This window comes from Rhineura floridana, chromosome 22 (genome assembly GCF_030035675.1).
Source record: "Rhineura floridana isolate rRhiFlo1 chromosome 22, rRhiFlo1.hap2, whole genome shotgun sequence".
Taxonomy (NCBI): Eukaryota; Metazoa; Chordata; class Lepidosauria; order Squamata; family Rhineuridae; genus Rhineura; species Rhineura floridana.
In genome coordinates this window covers 2370096-2391967 of record NC_084501.1, presented here as the reverse complement: position 1 = coordinate 2391967, position 21872 = coordinate 2370096, and the positions used below count along the sequence as shown (strand labels likewise).

General features: G+C 47.0%; 1 protein-coding gene across 1 annotated transcript in view; it reads left to right on the top strand.

Moving 5' to 3' along the window:
- The window catches only part of CCT3 (chaperonin containing TCP1 subunit 3), a 28261-nt gene extending 8510 nt beyond the window's left edge, over positions 1-19751 (top strand). Inside the window, exons 3-14 of the mRNA XM_061606435.1 lie at positions 1347-1397; positions 1524-1586; positions 2425-2521; positions 4287-4404; positions 9648-9834; positions 11198-11347; positions 13552-13684; positions 13780-13861; positions 14566-14746; positions 17092-17337; positions 18458-18589; positions 19378-19751. Of these exons, the coding sequence (XP_061462419.1) occupies positions 1347-1397; positions 1524-1586; positions 2425-2521; positions 4287-4404; positions 9648-9834; positions 11198-11347; positions 13552-13684; positions 13780-13861; positions 14566-14746; positions 17092-17337; positions 18458-18589; positions 19378-19485 (1548 nt within the window). The 3' untranslated portion in view covers positions 19486-19751. The remainder of the gene's footprint in view (positions 1-1346; positions 1398-1523; positions 1587-2424; positions 2522-4286; positions 4405-9647; positions 9835-11197; positions 11348-13551; positions 13685-13779; positions 13862-14565; positions 14747-17091; positions 17338-18457; positions 18590-19377) is intronic.
- Positions 19752-21872: the final 2121 nt, after the last annotated feature.

Here is a 21872-nt window from a genome sequence, read left to right as displayed (position 1 = left end):
CTTGGAAAAATCTGTTGATATACTGATACCTGTGGCCCATTCGAGTTGTCACAGAATAGTTTGCAGATTCCTCATTCCCTAGCTTACCATGTTTTATTGTTTCTGCGGTCTTGGGCATGTTAGAATTAAAGGCAATAAACTGGCTAACTAGGTTGTCAGGGTAGGAATCCTGATTGCCATTAGGCAATGAAGGATCCTATTCAATGACCTATTTTTTTACCCCCATCTTCAGATTAAATACAGATGATACTGTGGGAAAGTCAGAGCAACAGTCAAAGTCTTTGCACTCAAGCCAATAGTTTGTTCGTGGTCAAACATGTCCCAGGTCAGCTAAGGTTTAGAAGTAGGATACTGATGAGTACATATCTGCTGAAGGGGAGGACCCTGCCAGTGTGAGTGCCTTGCTGTGTATCCCTCACTGCTTTCAGTGGCTCACCAAATTCCTCTGTGCACCAGCTGGCTGATCTGTACCTGGGTGAAGATAGTTACTTGCCTGCTGTTTTCCTTGTTCTTAAAAGTATTTGGCTGTCTATCCTTTAAAAAAACAAACAACCATGAGAACTAATGGGATGTCCTTGCAGATTTTTCTGCATAAACTGAATAGAAACTGAGATAGCTGCTTTCAGTACAACCTAGTATGTTAGTCTTTGGCCAGTGGGTTGGGACCCACATTAGGTAGATGAGTTACACCAGTAGCGTCACTTCCATTTCTTTTTTATGGTTTTTTCACAAATTGGGAGGGGGAGAAGCAATGATTAAAGAGAGGAGGGTAACCAGATGTGAAAGAAGGCAACACTCCTTTACTTTTAATCATTGTCTAACAAAGGAAGCTTCATCAGGGACACAAACTTCACCTGCCAGTATTCCTTCTACTGTACCTGGTCAATCTAGAAAGAGGAAAGAGAGAAAGAGAGACACACGCACACACACAAATGACACCTGGAAGTGGGTTCCTTGTTGCAGCTTTGGTTGAAGATGGGCAGTGGGTCTGAAAAGATTGAAGGCTGCTTTTAGTATATGATGCAATTAATCTTTCAGACCTTTGCACTATAATAACTAATCTACTTACCTCTTCCCCACAGTCTGCAAAGTTCCCTAGCCTGTCTGTTCCCTTCCGTACAGTAGCACACAGTTCTCCCGTCTTCCTCTTTGGCTGTTGAAATGTTTATGAATACTCCACAGTAGTGCAGCACAGTTAGGCTTACAGTAGAATAGCAACTATTTTATCTCATCATAATGTGTTCTTAAATTCAAAACGTAGCTATCAGAGAGGTATCTTATTTCTCCATTCTAAGCTTTTTTTTTAAAAAAAAAATCATGCTTCCTTATAATTCCTTTCATTTCAGACCATTGCTGATATTATCAGAACATGTTTAGGACCAAGGGCCATGATGAAGGTGAGAGAACTTTTTTCCTTCATTGCTCCATTAATTCACAGTAAAATGAGAACCTGAATGCAGCGGTTCTTGTGTTTTTGTTGCATTCCATGGTAGCTGACATATATTTCTAAATCCCCGCTGCAGATGCTGTTGGACCCAATGGGTGGTATTGTCATGACCAACGATGGCAATGCTATTCTTAGAGAGGTAAGTTCCCTTGGTGCTTCCACCAGATCCACAGCTCCCTAGTGCTTCGACAAAAGGCAGGCATAACTTGAGAAATAAATATGTCGTCTGCTTCTCGCCAGGCATGATTTGTAGAACCTGAAGAACTGTAAAGTTGTAGGGCGAGAAGCACTTTTTAACGAGGATGCCCCAGAAGTAAACTTTACTTTAATGACCCAGATGGCTCTAATTTCTGAGCCTAGAGCCTGTTTATCCAATGAATGGTGGGAGATTCAAGACAGTCTAAAGAAAATACTTCTTCACACAGAACATAGTTAAACTGTGGAATTTGCTCCCAAATGATGTAGTGGGGGCCGCTGAATAGGATGGCTTTAAAAGAGGACTAGACAAATTCATGGAGGATAAGGCTATCAAATGGCTGTATCAGAATGCTGCAGGGGTCTTTGATCCAGCAGGGTCACTCTTAAATTCTTTTTCCCCCCCCAAGAATATTTTATTTCTTTTTTGGATTTTTGAGTAAGCACTACAGGGCTTTTTTATTGCTTCTCTCATCAGTGCTTCCTCCTCAGGCAAGATCCCGCTCTGTTTGGTGTTACTCTCAGCCTCCTTCCCCAAGTCCATCTTTCTTCCTTCTCAGTCTCTAGCCATGCCATTACTCCCTCCCTTGCTCAGTGTCCCTCGGTCATTGGTCAGGCTAATGATTCTATTGGCACCACCTTTCTCCTCTCCTTGAGGTGTGTCAGGTAAACAGGATTGAACTTGAGTTATCTTTGCCAGGTTGTAGAAAGGCAAGATTGCAAATACAGGGAACAGGTGTGCTGTAGAATACCTGCATCCGACCTTTCCTCCTTCCTTACAGATTCAGGTCCAGCATCCAGCTGCCAAGTCCATGATTGAAATCAGCCGCACTCAGGATGAAGAAGTGGGTGATGGGACCACATCCGTGATTATACTTGGTAAGAGTGCTCTGTGAACACTCACGTATGTATCCCGGCTCAAGAGGAACTGTAAATTAAAGAAGCATGTAGGTTCATTAAATGGCCACATGTGATTCACCCGTTTTGTATTTCTCCCAATCAGAGGAGGCAAAGTGAGGTGGCCATCCCTGTGGAGTCATTCTGGGTACCATAGCGTTGGAGGCAAGACAGATCTGAACACAGGGCACAGCCTGCTAATTAAATGGATGGTATTGGGACAAGAGCATGGTAGTGGTCCTTCACAGCTCCTGTTCATTTCAACGGGACTTGCACAATAGAACTTCCCAGTGGGCTTACCGTGTTAAGCAGTGTGTGTGTGTGGGGTGCCATTCGAATTTCCCAGCTCTATATAAAACACATGTTCATAGGTGCTTGCGTATCAGTGAGACCCATTTGGCTTAAGGGTTGGATCTCCCCAGTATTATATCTTGTGAGCAAAATATAGATGCTGCAGAATTTGTAATGTGGAGGAATGGGAAAGGTAACGAGTGGGGTACCCCAGGGCTCAGTCCTGGGCCTAGTGCTCTTCAACATTTTTATTAATGACTTGGATAAGGAGGTGCAGGGAGTGCATAGCAGAATTTGCAGATAATACAAAACTGGGAGGGACAGAGAATACCCTGGAAGAAGAGACAAAATTCAAAGGGATCTTGATAGTCTGGAAAGGCTGAAAACAGCAGAATGAAATTCAACAGAGATGAGTGCAAACTTCTACACCTGAGAAAAAGAAACCAAATGCACAGTTATAAGATCAGGGATACTCGGTCAGCAATACTACATGCAAGAAGGATCTTGGGATTGATGTTGTTCACAAGCTGAATATGAGCCAGCAATGTGATGTGGCAAATGCTATTTTAGGCTGCATTAACAGAAGTATAGTTTCCAAATTGTGTGAAGTATTAGTTCCCTTCTGTTTGGCAATGGTTAGGCCTCATCTTGAGTACTGTGTTCAGTTCTGGACACCAGAAGGATGCAGACAAACTGGAACAGGTTCAGAGGAGGGCAACGAGGACGATCAGGGGATTGGAAACAAAGCCCTATGAGGAGAGACTGAAAGAACTGGGCATGTTTAGCTTTGAGAAGAGAAGACTAAGGGGAGATAAGATAGTGCTCTTCAAGCACTTGAAAGGTTGCCACACAGAGGAGGGCCAGGATCTCTTCTCGATTGTCCCAAAGTGCAGGACACGGAATAATGGGCTCAAGTTGCAGGAAGCCAGATTTCGACTAAACGTCAGAAGAAGCTTCCTAACTGTTAGAGCAGTACGACAGTGGAACCAATGACCCAGGGAGGTGGTCAGCTCTCCAACACTGGAGGCCTTCAACAGGCAGCTGGAGAGCCTGTTGGGTATGCTTTGATTTGGATTCCTGCATTGAGCAGGGTGTTGGACCTGATGGCCTTATAGGCCCCGTCCAACTCTGATTCTCTGATTGTAAGCATTACTAGCAACAGTCTAGCACAACATTTCTGTCTTGGGCCACTGGGGAGTGTTGCTGTCAAAAGGAACTCTTTTTTTCCTGCTCTGTACACAGAACGGCTGATACTTCTAGTTTTTGCCTCAATTTCATACCTAGAGCTGGCAGAGAGATAATTGGGGAGGGGCCAGGGGATGTTAGGTTGGCATAAAGGTTTGTCGTAATGTGTCCTAACTGTAGAGCACACCCATCATTTGGTACTTTGTGCAGTTCAGAAGCATTGGTATTGGTAGCAGTAATATCCACTAACTGCCCTCTGCTTGCTGTTTAGCTGGAGAGATGTTGTCGGTTGCAGAGCACTTCCTAGAGCAGCAAATGCATCCAACAGTGATCATTAGTGCATACCGGAAGGCTCTGGATGACATGATCAACTCTCTGAAAAAGATCAGGTGAGCAAGAAGTCTGGAAACTAAAAGGGAATATGGCTGTGTAGGTAAGGTGATGACCCACCTCTGGGCATTTGTAAGAGATGACAGTAAGGGAAATGGAAGCCCATTCTACCCACAGCTAGGTAGAAGTGATGCAAGAGGAGGAGAAAGAGTTGTTGTTATTCAAAAGTATGGACCACTTCATAGTGTAAAGCCATTGAAGTGGTGTACAAAATAAAAACAGAATCAAACACAAGTTCTAAAAACAATAAAACTATCCATACAAACTTCAACACAGCAATTTAATCAGATACAAAATTAATATTACATAAATGACTGGGTTACACCTCAGGCAAAGGTGTTTTGTTTCCTAAACAGAAATGTTTTCAGTAGGTGCCTAAGCGTCATCGCACTAGGTGCTTGTCTGATTTCGGCTGGTAATTGATTCCAGAGAGCTGGGACTGCAATGCTAACAACCCGGTTTCTAGCACAGGCAAAGCGCACCTCTGGGACGTATAGTACTCTCTGCAGTGCTCCATCTGAAGAGCGTATATTGGGCAAGACGGTCCTTTAGATACGCTGGTCCCAAATGGCTTAGGGCTTGTTAAAAGAAGAACCTTAAACTGTGCCTAGTAGCATATTGGCAGCCAGAGTCGCTCCGTCAGCAGAGATGATATATGATGTTGAGAGGGAACCCCAGTCAGTATCATAGCTGCCCTATTCTGTACCAGCTGCAGTTTCCAGGTTAAGCCCAAGAGAAGCCCCACAGAGAATGTGTTGTGGTAATCCAGTATTGAGGTTACCAGTGACAAGATCACAGTGGCTAAGCTATCTCGGTTCAAGAATGGCTGTAGCTTTCTTATCAAATGAAGCTGTTGAATAGCACGCCTAGCCACTGAGGCCAACTCCCTCAAGTAACAAAGATGGATCCAGGAGCGCCCTTAGACCACATACCTGTTCCTTCAGGGGAGTGCAACCCCTTCCAGAACAGGTAACTGATGTATCTCCTGGACATGAGTTATAGTAACCAAAACCTTGCCTAATGCTTGTGCATCTAGGTGCAAATCCACATTTGATTCCGGCCTCTATTCCTTTCTGAGAAGAAATGCCAGCCATCTTCAATTAAAAGGCAAGAAAAGACTCGTCTCTGCCTGAGATTTTGCAGATCCGTTGACAGTCAGAACAGACAATATTGGGTTAGATGGTATATATAATAATAATAATAATAATAATAATAAATTTTATTTGTTGGTCGCCTATCTGTCCAGGTTAGTGGACACTCTAGGCGACTTACAATAATAGAGAGCAGTACGTAATACAAAATGAAATACAAGCAAACACAATCATAATCCATTTAAAACCAATTTCTAGTTAAAACCTTATAAAATGAATCCTCCCCAATCCCATAGGCCCGCCTGAAGAGCCAGGTTTTTAAGGCTTGGCGAAAACCCGTCAGGGAGGGAGCATGTCGGAGGTCAAAAGGAAGGGAATTCCAGAGGGTGGGGGCCACGACCGAGAAGGCCCTCTCTCTGGTCCGCACCAGCCTAGCTGGTTTCACCGGTGGGACCGAGAGAAGGTCTTGCGAGGCTGATCTTGCCGGGAGGCATAATTGGTGATTCTGTAGGCGCCCCTTCAGATAGACTGGGCCGAAACCGTATAGGGTTTTAAAGGTCAGCACCAACACCTTGAATTGGGCCCGGTAAACAACTGGTAACCAGTGAAGATCTATTAACACTGGCGTGATATGGTCACGGCGACGGCTGTGCTTAATCAAGCGTGCCGCCGCATTCTGTACCAGCTGTAACTTCCGGACCGTGTTCAAGGGTAACCCCACGTAGAGCGCATTACAGTAGTCTAAGCGAGAGGAGACCAGGGCATGTATCACCTGTGGGAGCAGATGAACAGGAAGGTAGGGTCGCAGCCTCCGTATCAGATGTAACTGATACCAAGCTGCCCGACTCACCGCCGAGACCTGAGCCTCCATGGACAGCCTGGAGTGAAGAATGACCCCGAGGCTGCGGACCTGGTCCTTCAGGGGTAATCTCACCCTATTAAGCATCAGGTCCGTAATACCCAGCCTTCCTCTGTCTCCCACAAGCAACACCTCGGTCTTGTCGGGATTCAGCTTCAGCCTGTTCTCTCCCATCCATCCACTTACGGGTTCCAGGCACTTGGACATGGTATCCACAGCGAACTCTGGTGAGGACTTAAATGAGAGATAGAGCTGAGTGTCATCCGCATATTGGTGACACTTCAGCCCAAAACTCCTGATGATGGCCCCCAGCGGTTTCACATAGATGTTAAACAGCATGGGAGAGAGGATAGAGCCCTTGAGGGCCGATGGCATTGCACCCTCTTTCAAGGATGCATTTACCACTGCCTTGATCCCTTCGCTCAGTCTCTCTTTGCAACTCGTGACGAGCCACGAAGGGCAAGGATCAAGCAGACAGGTGGTTGGCTTCACAGTACTGAGCACCTTGTCCACTTCCTCAGAGGGAAGAGGCTGAAACCGATCCCACTGGACCAGAATGCAACTAGCCGACCCTGGCCTACTACCTGTATCCACGGCGAACTGAATCATGCTCTTCAGGCGCTCGATTTTACCAGCAAAGTGTTTAGCAAAAATGTCACAGGAGATTTTAGATTGCTCCATGGGTTCCTGAGCAACTGGACCGACCAGGCTTCGGACCACCTGGAACAATCTCCTGGGACAACACTCTGCTGACGCAATAGAGGCAGCAAAGAATTCCCTCTTTGTTGCCACCTGGTAGGCAGCTATTGCCGCTCTAACCAGTGTCCGATTGTCTTCAGTGCGAGATTTCCGCCACCGGCGCTCAAGTCGTCTCACCTCCTGTCTCAGACCCCGCAACCGTGGTGTATACCAGGGAGCTATCTGAGTTCTATTCAGGGGGAGAGGACGTTTCGGAGCCACCCTATCCAAAGCCCCAGTGATCTCCTTGTTCCACTCCATCACCAGGGCTTCGGCCGGGCGTCCTTCAGTCAGCTCCAAATCACCCAGCGCATTCAGGAATCCCTGCGGTTCCATCAGGCGTCTGGGGCGGACCATCCTAATAGGTCCTTGTCCCCTGCGGAGGGTGTGCGGCATCGAGAGATCTATATTCACCAGATAGTGATCTGACCATGACACAGGGTTAGAAGAAACAGCCCCCATTTTCAGAACACTTCCCTCCCCTCCCGAGACAAACACAAGGTCAATAGCATGACCGGCTACACGGATGGGCCCCGTATTACTAAGGTGCAGATCCCAAGAAGTCATGGTTTCAATGAAATCCCGAGGGGCTCCCGTAAGGGTAGTCTCGGCGTGTACGTTGAAATCCCCTACAACCAGTAGGTTGGGGGAAAGCAACCGCACGCTTGAGATCACCTCCAGCACCTCGTTCAGGGAGTCTGCTGTGCAGCGGGGTGGGCGGTACACAAGTAGAATCCCTAAACTGCCCTTTGGGCCCAACCTCCAGTACATGCAATCAGCAAACTTGGTCTCATAGAGAGGGGGTCTGGCGAAAACCAGAGATCCCCGATAGAGGACTGCCACTCCCCCTCCCCGCCTACCAATTCTCGGCTGCTGTGCGTCTCGGAAACCGGCTGGACACATGGCCTCAAGGATAGGAGCTGAGGCCTCATCCAGCCAGGTCTCCGTAATACATACCAGGTCTGCGTTCTCATCCAAGATCATGTCATGGATGAGCGCTGTTTTTTGTACCACAGACCTGGCATTACACAGCAGCAGTCGAAGATTGGATGGAGTACTGCATCCCCCAGTTATCTGCTGGTTGTGGACAGGTCCGGAACAGGGGGTGGATATTATGCATCTATCCCTTGTTCCCCTATGCTGGTGTGGCCTGCCACTTGCGCCTCTCCAGGATCTGCCGCACAGCCTTTCAATATCATGGCTCCCCACCCTTCTCACAGTATCCCCTCCCGGTCTACACATATCTCCCTCCCTGTTTGCCAGTCAGGCAGGCCCTTGCCCCTACCTCTCACCTCCCACCACTCCTGGGCCTCCACCCCAAGAACCCCCCCTACCTCTCACCGCCCTACCTTAAAACAACCCCCCCAAAAGAGAAAGGGGGGGGGAACCAACACACACAAAAACACCCAGGCCACCTCAGCCAGCCGGCTTATGTATCCCTCCCAAGAGGGACAGGTGGTAGCAATCAGTCACAGCTGGCTGGGTACCTGGGGCCTGGTCCTGCAGGATGCAGGTCTGCCAGGCAGAAGTCCCACTGGGAAGGGTGGTGGAGGTGGTGATCCCACAGCAGCAGCAGCAGACTCTCCTTCCCTGGGCATTGATGTTCTTTTCCTGCAGGCCCTGGGTCTCCCAGGCCACCTCAGCCAACCGGCTTATGTATCCCTCCAAGGTGGTAGCAATCAGTCACAGCTGGCTGGGTACCTGGGGCCTGGTCCTGCAGGATGCAGGTCTGCCAGGCAGAAGTCCCACTGGGAAGGGTGGTGGAGGTGGTGATCCCACAGCAGCAGCAGCAGACTCTCCTTCCCTGGGCATCGATGTTCTCTTCCTGCAGGCCCTGGGTCTCCCAGGCCACCTCAGCCAACCGGCTTATGTATCCCTCCAAGGTGGTAGCAATCAGTCACAGCTGGCTGGGTACCTGGGGCCTGGTCCTGCAGGATGCAGGTCTGCCAGGCAGAAGTCCCACTGGGAAGGGTGGTGGAGGTGGTGATCCCACAGCAGCAGCAGCAGACTCTCTTTCCCTGGGCATCGATGTTCTGTTCCTGCAGGCCCTGGGTCTCCCAGGCCACCTCAGCCAACCGGCTTATGTATCCCTCCAAGGTGGTAGCAATCAGTCACAGCTGGCTGGGTACCTGGGGCCTGGTCCTGCAGGATGCAGGTCTTCCAGGCAGAAGTCCTTGGTATAGAGCCGCTTTGTGTCTTGGGTAATATCAGAGCACTACAAATCAAAGTCAAGTTGAAATGTAAAGCCAGAACAGTTGCACAGAAGACAATAGGGCTTAAAATTACAGTTCCCAGAGTTCCTTGCAGAGCATTTCATGACCACTAAAATCAGTGGTCAAAGTATGTTCCGATTTGGTGAATGGAAATGGGCTGCCTTCCAAGTCGATCCCTACTTATGTTGCCCCTATGAATAGGGTTTTCGTGGTAAGCAGTATTCAGAAGTGGTTTCCCATTGCCAATAGATGTGCCCAAAGTCAAAGAGTGCTCAGCCGTCAGGAAGGCGCATGCATTTCTGTTACGTTTGTCTTGTGGATTACGTGCTTTGTTTCTGCAGCGCTCCAGTCGACATTGGCAACCGTGAAGCCATGCTCAAAATAATCAGCAGTGCCATAAGCACAAAGGCTATAAGTCGCTGGTCAGAACTGGCCTGCAGCATTGCCCTCGATGCTGTCAGGACTGTGGAATTGGAAGAGAATGGCAGGAAGGAAATCGACATCAAGAAATATGCCAAAGTGGAAAAGGTACAATGGGGGAGAAAAAGTGAATTACTAGGGCTGCTTTTTGAAGGCCTGGAAGAAAACGATTTGATGTCCCTATTTCCTTTCAAGTATGTGTTTTCAAGTGCCTTGCTTTTAGAATCAGAATTTTGTTTGTTTAGTTTGTAACAAGAAGCCCGCTCTGCTCACTCCCTGATGGTTTTCTGGAGACTTCTGAAAACCGTCTTGTTCCAGAGAGCCTTTGGGGGGGACTGAAGGTAGAGCCTGACACTGATTTTAGCCTTATATTTTAATTTTACCTCTTTAGTCCCTTCAACACCACTCCCATATGTGTGTGTGTGTGTGTGTTGTAGTTTATGCATTTTAATTTATTTTAATGTTTTTGTGATCTTTATTGCGTACAGTTTTATTATGTATGTACTGTATTCGATTTTAGTGTAAGCCGCCCTGAGTGCTCTATTATAGGGTAGAAGGGCGGGATAGAAATATTTTAAATAAATAAATAAAAATAGCAAAGTAAGACCAACACATTTACATTAAAAGCAAAGGGAAAGTTTTGATAAAACACAATCAGTTGCATGCATTGCCCACTTCATACTTTCACACCTGCAAATACAGAAAAGGTTACCTTTCCCCTCAGTTTTCTCTTGTTCCCAACCAGCAGAAGTCCCAGGGATTAGTCCCAAGGCCCTTTTCAATAAGCAAGTTGGACAAATAGTGAGACCATAGCTCAGTAGTAAAGCACATGCAGATTAAATTTCTGGCATCTTCATTTTAAAAAAAGAACTAACAGGGCTGGGAAAGAGTATCTGCCTGAGACCTTGAAGAGGTCAGAGGCAGTGGTGCTGGCTACATTGATCAGTGGTCTGACTTAGTATAAGGCCTCTTTGTATGTATCATAACAGTTAAAACAGACACTTCAGTCTAACATATAGCTACACCTGTTTCCAGAAATTGCTGTAGAAGGAGGATCAGTTCTTGAAAGAGAAAATTCTTCCCTTTCTCTGCTAACAAGATTTGAATGCCAGTCACTCCCCTCCTGCTTTAGACCTAGGGTCACAATTCCAAAGAGAAGCGAGGAACTGCTATTTTGTCTCCTGTTTCCTCATCTACCTCCTAGAAGGATGAGGTTCAAAGCTTCTTTCACATCAGCCTGCGGAGGGTCTTGTCCAGTTGTTTCTCTGAAATGAATTTCTAGGGCCGCATGAGCGTTTGCATGCTATACGAGCTCTTAAGCCCTTGGTAGTAGTCCTTGTTTAGGCTGTCATGTAAATGTTTAAGCATAGATGGGCTGTGTCCTGAGAGACGTCAGCCTGGAATCAGGTGTCTCAAGTGGTGCTGTTTTGCTACAAAATCTGAATGGCTCCTGGCTCTTCCCCTCACCCAGATTCCTGGTGGCTTCATTGAGGATTCGTGTGTCCTACGCGGAGTCATGATCAATAAAGATATCACTCACCCTCGGATGCGTCGCACCATCAAGAACCCCCGCATTGTCTTGCTGGACTGCTCGTTGGAGTACAAGAAAGGAGAGAGTCAGGTACGTTGGCTTGCAGATCTCATCTGCTTTTCAGTTGGCAAAGGTTGGAGGGGTTGAGCCCATGCACTACCCACATAATTTTTAAAAATGGTTTTATTGTAATCATCAGATTAAAATACAGAAGGCTCTCATTCAAGATACAAAAGAGAGCCAGGCGTGTAAACAATAGTTGAGATTATAGTTTGTGGTCAAATAATGCAGGCTCATAATACTCCCAGCAGTCTGTGTGGGTTTGTGTTTCTTGTACATTTAACACCAATAAATCATTCAAATACTCAATTGTTTAAAACAAAAAAGTGGTCAGGTTGATCTCCACAACTCTTCCCATATTTGTCAGTTTACTCATATTCACAGCATCCCTTCTTTAGTTAGCCATTCCTCCAAAGTTGGTGCTCCCTGTTTTTCTCCATTTATAACTAATGGTCATGGTAGCAGCTGTCAGTAAGTGTTGCTCTGTCTTCTGATAATAATAAATCTTTTATATACCCAAGTAGGTTTATTAAAGGATCCATTGGTAATATATATCCCATTTCAAACTTTTTTACTATGTCAGTCTAAAATTTAGGGCAGACCCAAAACATATGTTGCATCTCAACATTAGATGCCTTATACCTCCAGCATAATTTACTTGCTGTGCTATAAAAACAAATTGAGTCATAATGGTGTTAAATATCAATGAAAAGTTTTTAAAAAATCTTTTTTTAAGATGTGAACTAATTGTGTACTAAGGGGCGCTTTACCAAATCCTGGTCCAATGGGATTTCATGTCAAAGAACCCTCTCCCATGTACTTCGAAAGGAATTATTTGTTGTATTGATTATAATGATTTCATGTAATTTGCTTAATTATATTTAATAAGGTTTTAGCAGCCACTTACACTTCCCACATAATTGGCATGTGATTCTGGCGTGCTTGCCTGAGCTTTGCATTGTTGGAAATCTACTCAAGCTTATTGATCTTATTTATGTTGAAAGTTCTCCTATAGCTTGAAGGTGACTGTCGCGAACCCGCCCTTCACCAGGGATAATCCCTCCTGACACCCCACACTTGGTTCAGGAAATCCCCACCCTGTGGGACACTTGCCTCAGCCTGGGACAGATGTGCTCTCTGCACCACAAGCTTTAGGATCCTGATACGATAGCTCATGTGACCAGGCAGACAGGCAGGATTTTAAACGAACAAAATAACTTTATTAAAATACAAGATGTTGAATAGTATATGGATCTTTAGTCCCTCTCTTCCCTACCTATCCTAACCCCCAACTAATATGTAATCCACCCTTTTCCACCCAGCTCACTCCCCCAACACAACCTCCCTCCTTCCGTTCCAAATCCCAACAACAAAAACTCCTAACTGTCACAACCAAACTCTCTCTTTTATTCAGACTTCCCTTAGAACTCTCACTCACTCACAGACACACACGCCTGGCGACCTTACATCACTCATACTCCCAGGCATTCCATTAACTCCTTGAAACCCATAACACATCTAATAACAGTTTCTTTTTTGTTGTTCTGCATAATTAATTCGTTGAGGGGACAAGAGCATTGAAATACTCCCCTTTGAGCATTCAGAATCTGATTCAGCCCCTCCTCTGGCCTCTGAGATTTCACCAGGTATTGGCCACACAACTGTTAACGTGTGTTAGACCTAGAGCCAGAAGGTTGGAGTTTTCTTTTTAAAACTGAGATTCTGAGGAAACTGAATTCTGCATTCACAGCTATATCTAGCCTCTTTTCCCCCTCTTTTTTTGCAGAATTGGAGCATATGGACCTAGGACCTAGTTGTGCTGTCTCTTTGGGTGTTAGGATCTAATACCACAGCAAAGACTGTTGTGTAGCAGCTTCCCGCAACTTGTTGCCCTCCAGATATTTTGGACTTCAATTGGGGCTGGTGGAAGTTGTAGTCCAAAGCATCAAGAGGACATCGGGTTGGGGAACGCTGATCTGTCACTTTCTGTCTAATTCTTTCGACAGAATTACAGGCGTTGGGTATTGTCAAAAAGGAGGAAAATATTCCCACTGTAAACATGTATTCTGCATGAATTGGAAACATACCTGAGCTGCCATGGAAGGGCTTTGGCCTGAAAAGCGGCATACAAATATTGAAATAAACAACAACAAAAAATTCCAAGTTCATGCTATAATCAAATATGCCCGGTGGACTGTAGCCCTCACCCAAAACACTTGTGTTCTTTTCCACAGACTGACATTGAAATAACACGTGAGGAGGACTTTGCTCGCGTCCTACAAATGGAGGAGGAGTTTATTCAGCAGATGTGTGAGCATTTGATCAGAGTCAAGCCAGATCTCATCATCACAGAGAAGGGAATCTCAGGTAAACAAAAAGTGTGTTTGTGTGGGTAAACATCTGGTTATAAAATCTTCCCTCCCTGTGTGTGTATTGTATTTACAAGCTCTCTTTGTCTTCAGACCTGGCACAACATTTCCTGATGAGAGCCAACATCACTGCTATCCGCCGGGTGAGAAAAACTGACAACAACCGTATTGCAAGGTGATTGCAACTGAATGTTTTGCAAGACAAATGCTGAGCTGGAGGAACACTGCTTCGTGGCATGGGCAGGGTGCTTTTCCTTCCCCTCCATTCTGACATTTCCTATTTAATCCTTATGATGGCAGCTATCTTAGCCAGTGCAGGGCACAGTGGTGAGGGGGCAGATTTCCTTCTAATCTCCCATGTTACTACATGCTGGCTGAGGGCATGTAAAAGCTCTAATGCTCTGTCTGTTTAGTGGGGGTTCTATAAGTGTATGTTGCAGAAATTTAGGAAGCATGAGAGAGCTTGCTTAAGCCAGCTGTGAGGGGTAAGGGGCTTGTTAAGGGTTCAAAAGCTCCTTAAAATCACTAGTACGAAAGATGGATCATTTGGGGAGGACACTTCACTGCCTGGCCTACCTACAAAACTAAAAACCTTTTTGTAGCTAGATAGAGCAGGCAGTGGGCAACTCTAGCAAGTCCAGGCAGGGAACTAGATTAAATGCTGTCTTGATGTGCCTCGAAGGAAGGGTTGGACAGCAGATCACACACAGTGTCCTGGCAGGTCTTGAGCCCCAGCACTTCCCTCTTTAGAATTACCTGCTAGCAAGAAAAAACAACCTGTGAGTAATCCCTGGAAGAAGTGCAACATTGTAATGTCAGCCATCATGGGTACAGATATGGAGCCTCGACATTGGAGAGATTTCTTCTCTTTCTCGGCAGGGCCTGTGGGGCTCGTGTTGTCAGCCGCACAGATGAGCTGCGTGAAGAGGATGTTGGGACTGGTGCAAGGCTTTTTGAAGTGAAGAAAATTGGGGATGAGTACTTCAGCTTCATCACCGACTGCAAGGAGCCCAAGGCCTGCACCATTATGCTCCGAGGTGCTAGCAAAGAGATTTTAGCGGTAAGCAGCGCCTAGTCTATGCTGGGGATTTTCCAACAGCAGGAGAGATGTCTCATGATTCTGGTGTTATGGAGAGAAACAGCTGAGTGTCATCAGTGCACTGATGGCACCTTGCCCCAAAACTGCTAATGGCCAGTGGCTTCATATCGATAGTAATAGCGGTGGTTGTAAAATACTGCCCCCCAGCACCTGCATAGAATGAATGCTGGGGGCCCAAAAGGCACTCTCCCGGTACTACTGTCCAGACTCAGCCCCATAGGTAGAGCCAGAACCGCCGTAAAACAGTGCTCCCAACCCCCATTTCATGGAGCGGGTCCAGGAGAATAGCATTTTCAGTGGTGTTGGAAGCCGCAGAGAGATCAAGAAACTGGAGCAAGGTCTCACTCCCCTTTCACTCTCTCTGAAGGTCGCCCTTCAGTCCCGCTCAGTCCCAAGGCCAGGCCTGAATCCAGATTGTAATAGATTTAAACAATCTGTGTCATCCAAGAATGCTTGCAGCTGCCCCACCCCTAGTCTTCCCACCACTTTCCCCAAGTTCCAACTAGTTCATAGTTATTCCAATCTAAGGGGTCCAGGGCAGGCTTCCTGCCTTTCAAAGCAGCAGGGACCACCTCCTTGTGCAAAGAAGTGTTAAATATGCTGTGGATGCCAGCACTGAACTTCCCCCCGCTAGATTTAATAACCTGGGTGGGACAGGGGTCAAGAGGGCACAGTGGTTGAGCATACAGCTGCCAGCACCTTGTCCACATCAGCTAATGGCATAAGTTGAAACTGATCCCACATCACATCACTCTCTTTGGCATTGGATGCTTCATCAGGAACTGCAACCATGATGGAGTCGAGATGACTCCAAAGTCAGCGGCTTCATCCTCAGAGTGTGTAGCCAGTTGGTCACAGCAGGTCCTCGAATGTTCCAGAGGTCCCTCCCCCACAGTGTGAGTAGTAACCTCTGAACTGTCCAAAACGACTCTGCCAGCCGGCTCCTTGAGGATGCCAGCTGCAGAACGATGTTTCCTTGTGGTCTGCACTGCTGCATGATAGGTACAGTTTTGTTCACTAACCAGCGTGTGGTTGGCTTTGGAGCGAGACTCGTGCTACTTGCACTCTGGTCCTCATCCAGCTTGCTTCATAGCCGTAAGCTCCCCAGAATAGCATGGAGCCACTTGGGCTCCACAGTGCTGGAGAGGACAGGAGCAATTCTGCCAGCTGCCCGTTTCATCTTGTCATTCCATAGCGAGACCAGGGCTTTGACAGGTTCATCACCTTTCTCCACTGGAAAATCCCCAGAGAGTTCAGGCACAGGTCAGGTTCCATCAGTCTCCGAGGGCAGGCTATCTGAACGGGTCCACCCAAGCTTACAGGGGGGAGTTCCCGCTACTAGCCCAAACTTCACCAGGTAATGGTCCAACGATGACGGGCGTGCGTTGCTTTCCTATCACCACCACCACCTTCAGTCCATCCCTCGAATCATTTGGGACAAAGACTGCATCAAGAATATGCCCTACCTGATATGTTGGAGAGAGCCCCCTTGGTTGTCATGGAAGCCATGATGTCCTGTGGCAGCCCGGTGACAACCTCCAGGTGGATGGAGCCACACTCCAAAGCCACTCTAGAGACCACCTTGATCAGGAATGCTGCAGGTGAACAAGGTGGTAGATAGATCAGCAGTATCCCCAGTCTGTATCTGTGGCCCAGCATCAGATGCCAACCCTCTTCAGCCCATCCCGGGATCAAGAGGCTTTCTGCTTAAAGATGAAGCTTCTGTGTTCAGTAGCAACACACACACCTTCAACCCTCCAGTCTAGCCTGGTGCTTCGTTGGCACAGCGGAGTTAGGTCAAAACCACCCTGCTCACCTCTCCAGGTCTTGCTAATATGTGCCAAGTCAGCCCCTTCACAAGCAAGTCATGGATAAGCATGATCTCACTATGGACTGACCTGGCCTTCAGTAACACCACCCAAACCAGAGGGCTCAACGGATAAGCTACTGAGGGCTGAAACGGGGGGCAGAGATCGAATATCTAGACCTCCGGCACAGGTAGTGTTCAGCCACTGCACTCTAACTATACCTTCTCCTGCCCACTATTCAGACACAACCTAGCACCATCTTTTGGTATCACTATATACAGCTGGGAGATTAGAACCACAGATAATAAACTGAGGCCCAGAAGCAGGCACATCCCATACTGTCAGGTGGAAGGTAGCAATGCCATGACAACACCCCCAATATAGTTGTTGTACCCACAAACAAGCCCCTCTAGTTCCGCTTTGAAATGCTCTAGTTTGCTAAACATTCTGACTGAAATGTGAACCTTTGCAATCTCTCCCCACCCCGCCTTCTTGCAGGAGGTGGAGCGCAACCTCCAGGATGCTATGCAGGTCTGCCGTAATGTCCTGGTAGACCCTCAGCTGGTGCCAGGAGGTGGCGCATCTGAGATGGCTGTCGCCCATGCCTTGACAGAGAGGTCAAAAGTCATGACTGGGGTGGAGCAGTGGCCCTATCGTGCTGTTGCCCAGGCTCTAGAAGTCATTCCCAGGACACTCATTCAGAACTGCGGTGCAAGTACTATCCGTGCACTCACTTCGCTACGGGTAAGGGATGTTTTCACTGTTGCGACTGTTCTGATGTGTGCGCGGGCAGCTCTTGCTGGCACCCGTTCTAAGTCCCAGCCTTTTGCCATTTCTGCTAATAGTTGACTGTTGTCAGAAGCAAGAATTGTGCTAGATGCTCCATATCGCTGCAGTCACACGAATAGAAATGATGTGTTCTCTGCTCAGACAGGGTGGAGGGCAAGGCATTGTAATGTGTCCCTAGAAATTTTCTCAGACAAAATTGTGAAATTTGAATATTAGATGTTACCTGCTGGGAGGGAGTGAAAGACTACTGTAATGCGCTCTACGTGGGGTTACCCTTGAAAACGGTCCGGAAATTACAAGTGATACAAAATGCGGCGGCTCGACTACTTACGAATAGTCGCCGCCGAGATCACATCACACCAGTGTTGTTTGACCTACACTGGCTACCAGTTGTTTTCCGAGCCCAATTCAAGGTGTTGGTATTGACCTTTAAATCCCTACACGGTTCCGGCCCAGTTTATCTCACGGAGCGCCTTCAACGCCACCAATTATGCCGCCCGACAAGATCGGCCACACAGGGCCTTCTCTCAATCCCGCCAACAAAAACAGCCAGATTGGCGGGTACAAGAGAGAGGGCATTCTCAGTGGCGGCCCCCACTCTCTGGAACTCCCTCCCACAAGACCTCCGGCACGCCTCTTCCCTAAATGTGTTTCGGAAAGCCTTAAAGACCTGGCTCTTTCAGCAGGCCTTCGGGGTATCCGGGGAGGGTTAATTGTTATAACTGAAATGCCTCCTGCCCAGTTTTAATATTGTTGCTGCAGATGTGTTGTTTTTTATATTGTATTACTGTATTTTATTAATTGTATTTTAACAATTTTGTAAGTCGCCTAGAGTGGCCATTGGCCAGATAGGCGACGAAGAAATTAAATTTATTATTATTATAAGAAAAGTAGGTGGGAATCCTTCAAAATTAGTCCTAGGGCTGCTTCATGGCCTCTGGAATTGCCTGCTTTTCAGAGGCCTGGTATGAGTGGTGGGTGGAAGGGCATCTGGATTGTTGGATCAAATTCAGGAGGTGGACATCAGACACTTCTGGTATCATAATGCATCAGGAGTTGCTATTGTTGTTTCCAGGCAAAGCACACCCAGGAAGGCAGTCAGACCTGGGGAGTAAATGGGGAGACCGGAGCCTTGGCAGACATGAAAGAGCTGGGTATATGGGAGCCGTTGTCGGTCAAACTGCAGACCTACAAGACTGCTGTAGAGGTAAGAAAGAAATGGCAAGCATGATTCTGTGGAAGCCAGATTTTTCATCCTCCGGCAGAAGAGGTCTTGATGCTTCCTTGTTAATTACAAGTAAATTCTCATTCCAAAGTTCGCTTCTGGGGGAAACTCTTCCTTCCCTCTGCAGTCTGTCTGCTGCTGTGTCCGTACAAGAGCGCTGAAAGAATTCTGAGGGGTTGCTCCACAACTCTGGACCTTGATTTGCCAAGTTGCTGGACTGCATACAACTTCCATCATCCCTGACTGTTGGCAGTGCTGGCTGGGGCTGATTGGAGGTAGAGTCCAACAGCACCTAGAGGGACACAGGTTATCCAGCTCTGCAGTACATGAAGTTGGCTGATGAGAGTGCAGAGGTGGCCTGTTTTGCTAGTCTGACTTTCTTGAATGCATTATACATTAGTTTAATTAATAATTCTTTAATCTCTCTTCTCCCCACACATCCCACCCGTAGCTTACGACATGCTGAATTTTTAAAAATATAGTAGCGTTACTTGATGCTGGTGAAGGGGGGGGGAATGATGGATGCTCAGTTACGTGCTGGTGTTGGGTACACCAAGGTGGGAGATCCTTGGCATCATACAAGATGGGAATTGGGCATTTGGATACAATCTGGGCTTCAGTGAAATCCCTGGGGCTTGCACTTTAAACCACATAAAAATCTGGGTGCCTCATACTAGTTGACAGCAACTTGTGTTGTCTTGCAAATCACAGGAGTACTGAATGCGAATTTTGCCTCTTCTCTTACTAATGAAAAACTTTCTCCATCCCAGACTGCCGTCCTCCTCCTGCGTATTGATGACATTGTTTCAGGCCATAAGAAGAAAGGAAATGATCAAAGCCAGCAGCAGCCTGGACCTCCAGATGCATCCCAAGAGTAACTCTGTGGGGTTAGGAAGGCAACAGGGAAAGCCGTGCACTGGGGTTGCAGGAAATGGGAACAATCTGGATGGATCTTCTTCTTGACCGTGTGGTCAGGTGCAGTCAGAGTCCAAATACTGATTTGTTTGAAGTCTGCAGTGGAGAGGAAAGAGGGGAGGCTGGTGACGTGTCAGCTCCCCTCATTCTGTTAAGGAGACACTGACGCTTTATTTAAATGTATACTGTAGCTTCTTTGTGGCTTTATTAATAAAAACATCCCTTCACATTTTTTTGGTCACTTTTCCCTCTCTGTAGCTGTAGCAGGCCTTTCTCCGTGGCGTGGTCTCAAACCCAGCCGCCACAGGCCAGTTCCGCACATTGCACACCAGCAAACCCAGGCTTGCCTTGGGAGAGGACTGTAGCCAATCTTGGCTGTCTCGTGCATGCATCTGAAACACCTGGTCACTAGCCACATATCTTAAAGTTATCCCACTTTTCCCTCATTGGGAGAACTCAAAGCAACATTTTATAAATAGCAGTACAAAACAGTTTTAAAAATAAGAATTATATGCCCTCAGATGCTGAACACACATGGAATATATACACTCTTAAATGGGTGAGGAAGGGGTGGTCACTTCCTTGGTCACTTTTCTTTGTTGTAGCAGCCTGGATGAATGACAGAGGTGAACAAAATTATGCACGGCATAGAGAAAGCTGAAGTGCCCCCCATTCTCTCATAATGGGGTTCTGCTGGGAGGAAGGGCAGGATATAAATCAAATAATAAATAATACAAGAACCCAAATAAGGCTTTCCTTTTAAACTGAATGTTGGGGTATTAAAGGCAGATAAAATAAACTGTGAAATTGGCAGCCACAAGAGACCGACGGCCACCAACTTGGATGACTTTAAAAGGGGATCAGACAAATTCATGGAGGAAAAGGCTATCAAGAGCTACTAGCTATACAGTGGCCATGTCCTTCCACTGTTGGAGGCACTATGCTTCTGAGTGCCAGTTGCTGGGAATCACAAGTGGGGAGAGCATTGCTGTTGCGCTCAGGTCCTGCTTTAAGCTTCCCTTGGGGCATCCGGTTGGCCACTGTAAGATCAGGGCCTTTGTACATAGCCCATCGTACTGTATTCTGGTCTGCAAGACTAAGGTGGTATTTTCTTTCTGCCGCAAGCAACTCAGCTGGCTGCCTCTCTGGTGCTGTTCCACTCTTGGAAAATTTTGGTGACATCCCCTCCAGCCTGGCCAAAAACAAAAAAATGGCTCAATGCAGCGTAAGAGCCTAAGAACAGCCTGGCTGCTGGCTCAGGCCAAAGGGGGCCCATCTAGTCCAGCATCCTGTTCTCAACAGTGGCCAACAAATGCCCCAATAAGAAGCCTGCAAACAGGACCTTAGCGCAGGAGTGCTCTCCCCTCCTGGGGCTGCCAGGGCTGCTGCTTGAAGGCCTGGAAGAAAACAATTTGAAGTCCCTACAGTATTTGCTTTCAAGTATGTGTTTTCAAGTGCCTTTCTTTTGTAATCAGAATTTTGTTTGTTTAGTTTATAACAAGAAGCCCGCTCTGCTCCCTCCCTGATGGTTTTCTGGAGACTTCTGAAAACCATCTTGTTCCAGAGAGCCTTTGGGAGGGACTGAAGGTAGAGCCTGACACTGATTTTATACCTTACATTTTAATTTTACCTCTTTAGTCCCTTCAGCACCACTCCCCTATATATATATATATGTGTGTGTGTGTGTGTTGTATTTTATTTATTTTAATGTTTTTGTGGTCTTGTGTACAATTTTATTATGTATGTATTCGGTTTTAGTGTAAGCTGCCCTGAGTGCCCTATTGTAGGGTAGAAATATTTTAAATAAATAAATTTTCAGCAGCAGCCTGCCTCTGACTATGGTGGCTTGTAGTCATGGGTAGCCTTTTCTTCCATGAATTTGTCTAATCCCAGTAGTGCAGTGGCAAATTCAGAAGTGCAGGGTTCCTCCGTGATAGTCACAGCCATGCCCCGCCATCTTTTTTTGCTGCTGGTTGGGAATGAGATCCTTGTTAATGCCTTCTCCCACAACAAGAGACATCCCTAGGAGCCAATCAACATGAAAGAGGAGAGTGTTAGCTACTGAGAAGAGTCTTCTCAGTGGCTGACTCACCTCTGTTCACTCTGATTGGCTCCAATCAGCAGGAAAGAACAAAGAAGCATGTTAGGAGACTCTTTTCAGTGGCCAGCACGCTCCCCTTTCATGCTGATTGGCTCATAGGATGCTATAGACATTGGGACCCTGCTCCCCCAAAAGTAAGAGATCTACCCTGGACGACTGCTCCGGCTCACAAGGGAGTCGCTCCGCCCCTTTTCGGACAGCGGCCTCTTCCGTGCCGCGGCCCCTTTAAGAGCCTCCTCTCCCCTTTGA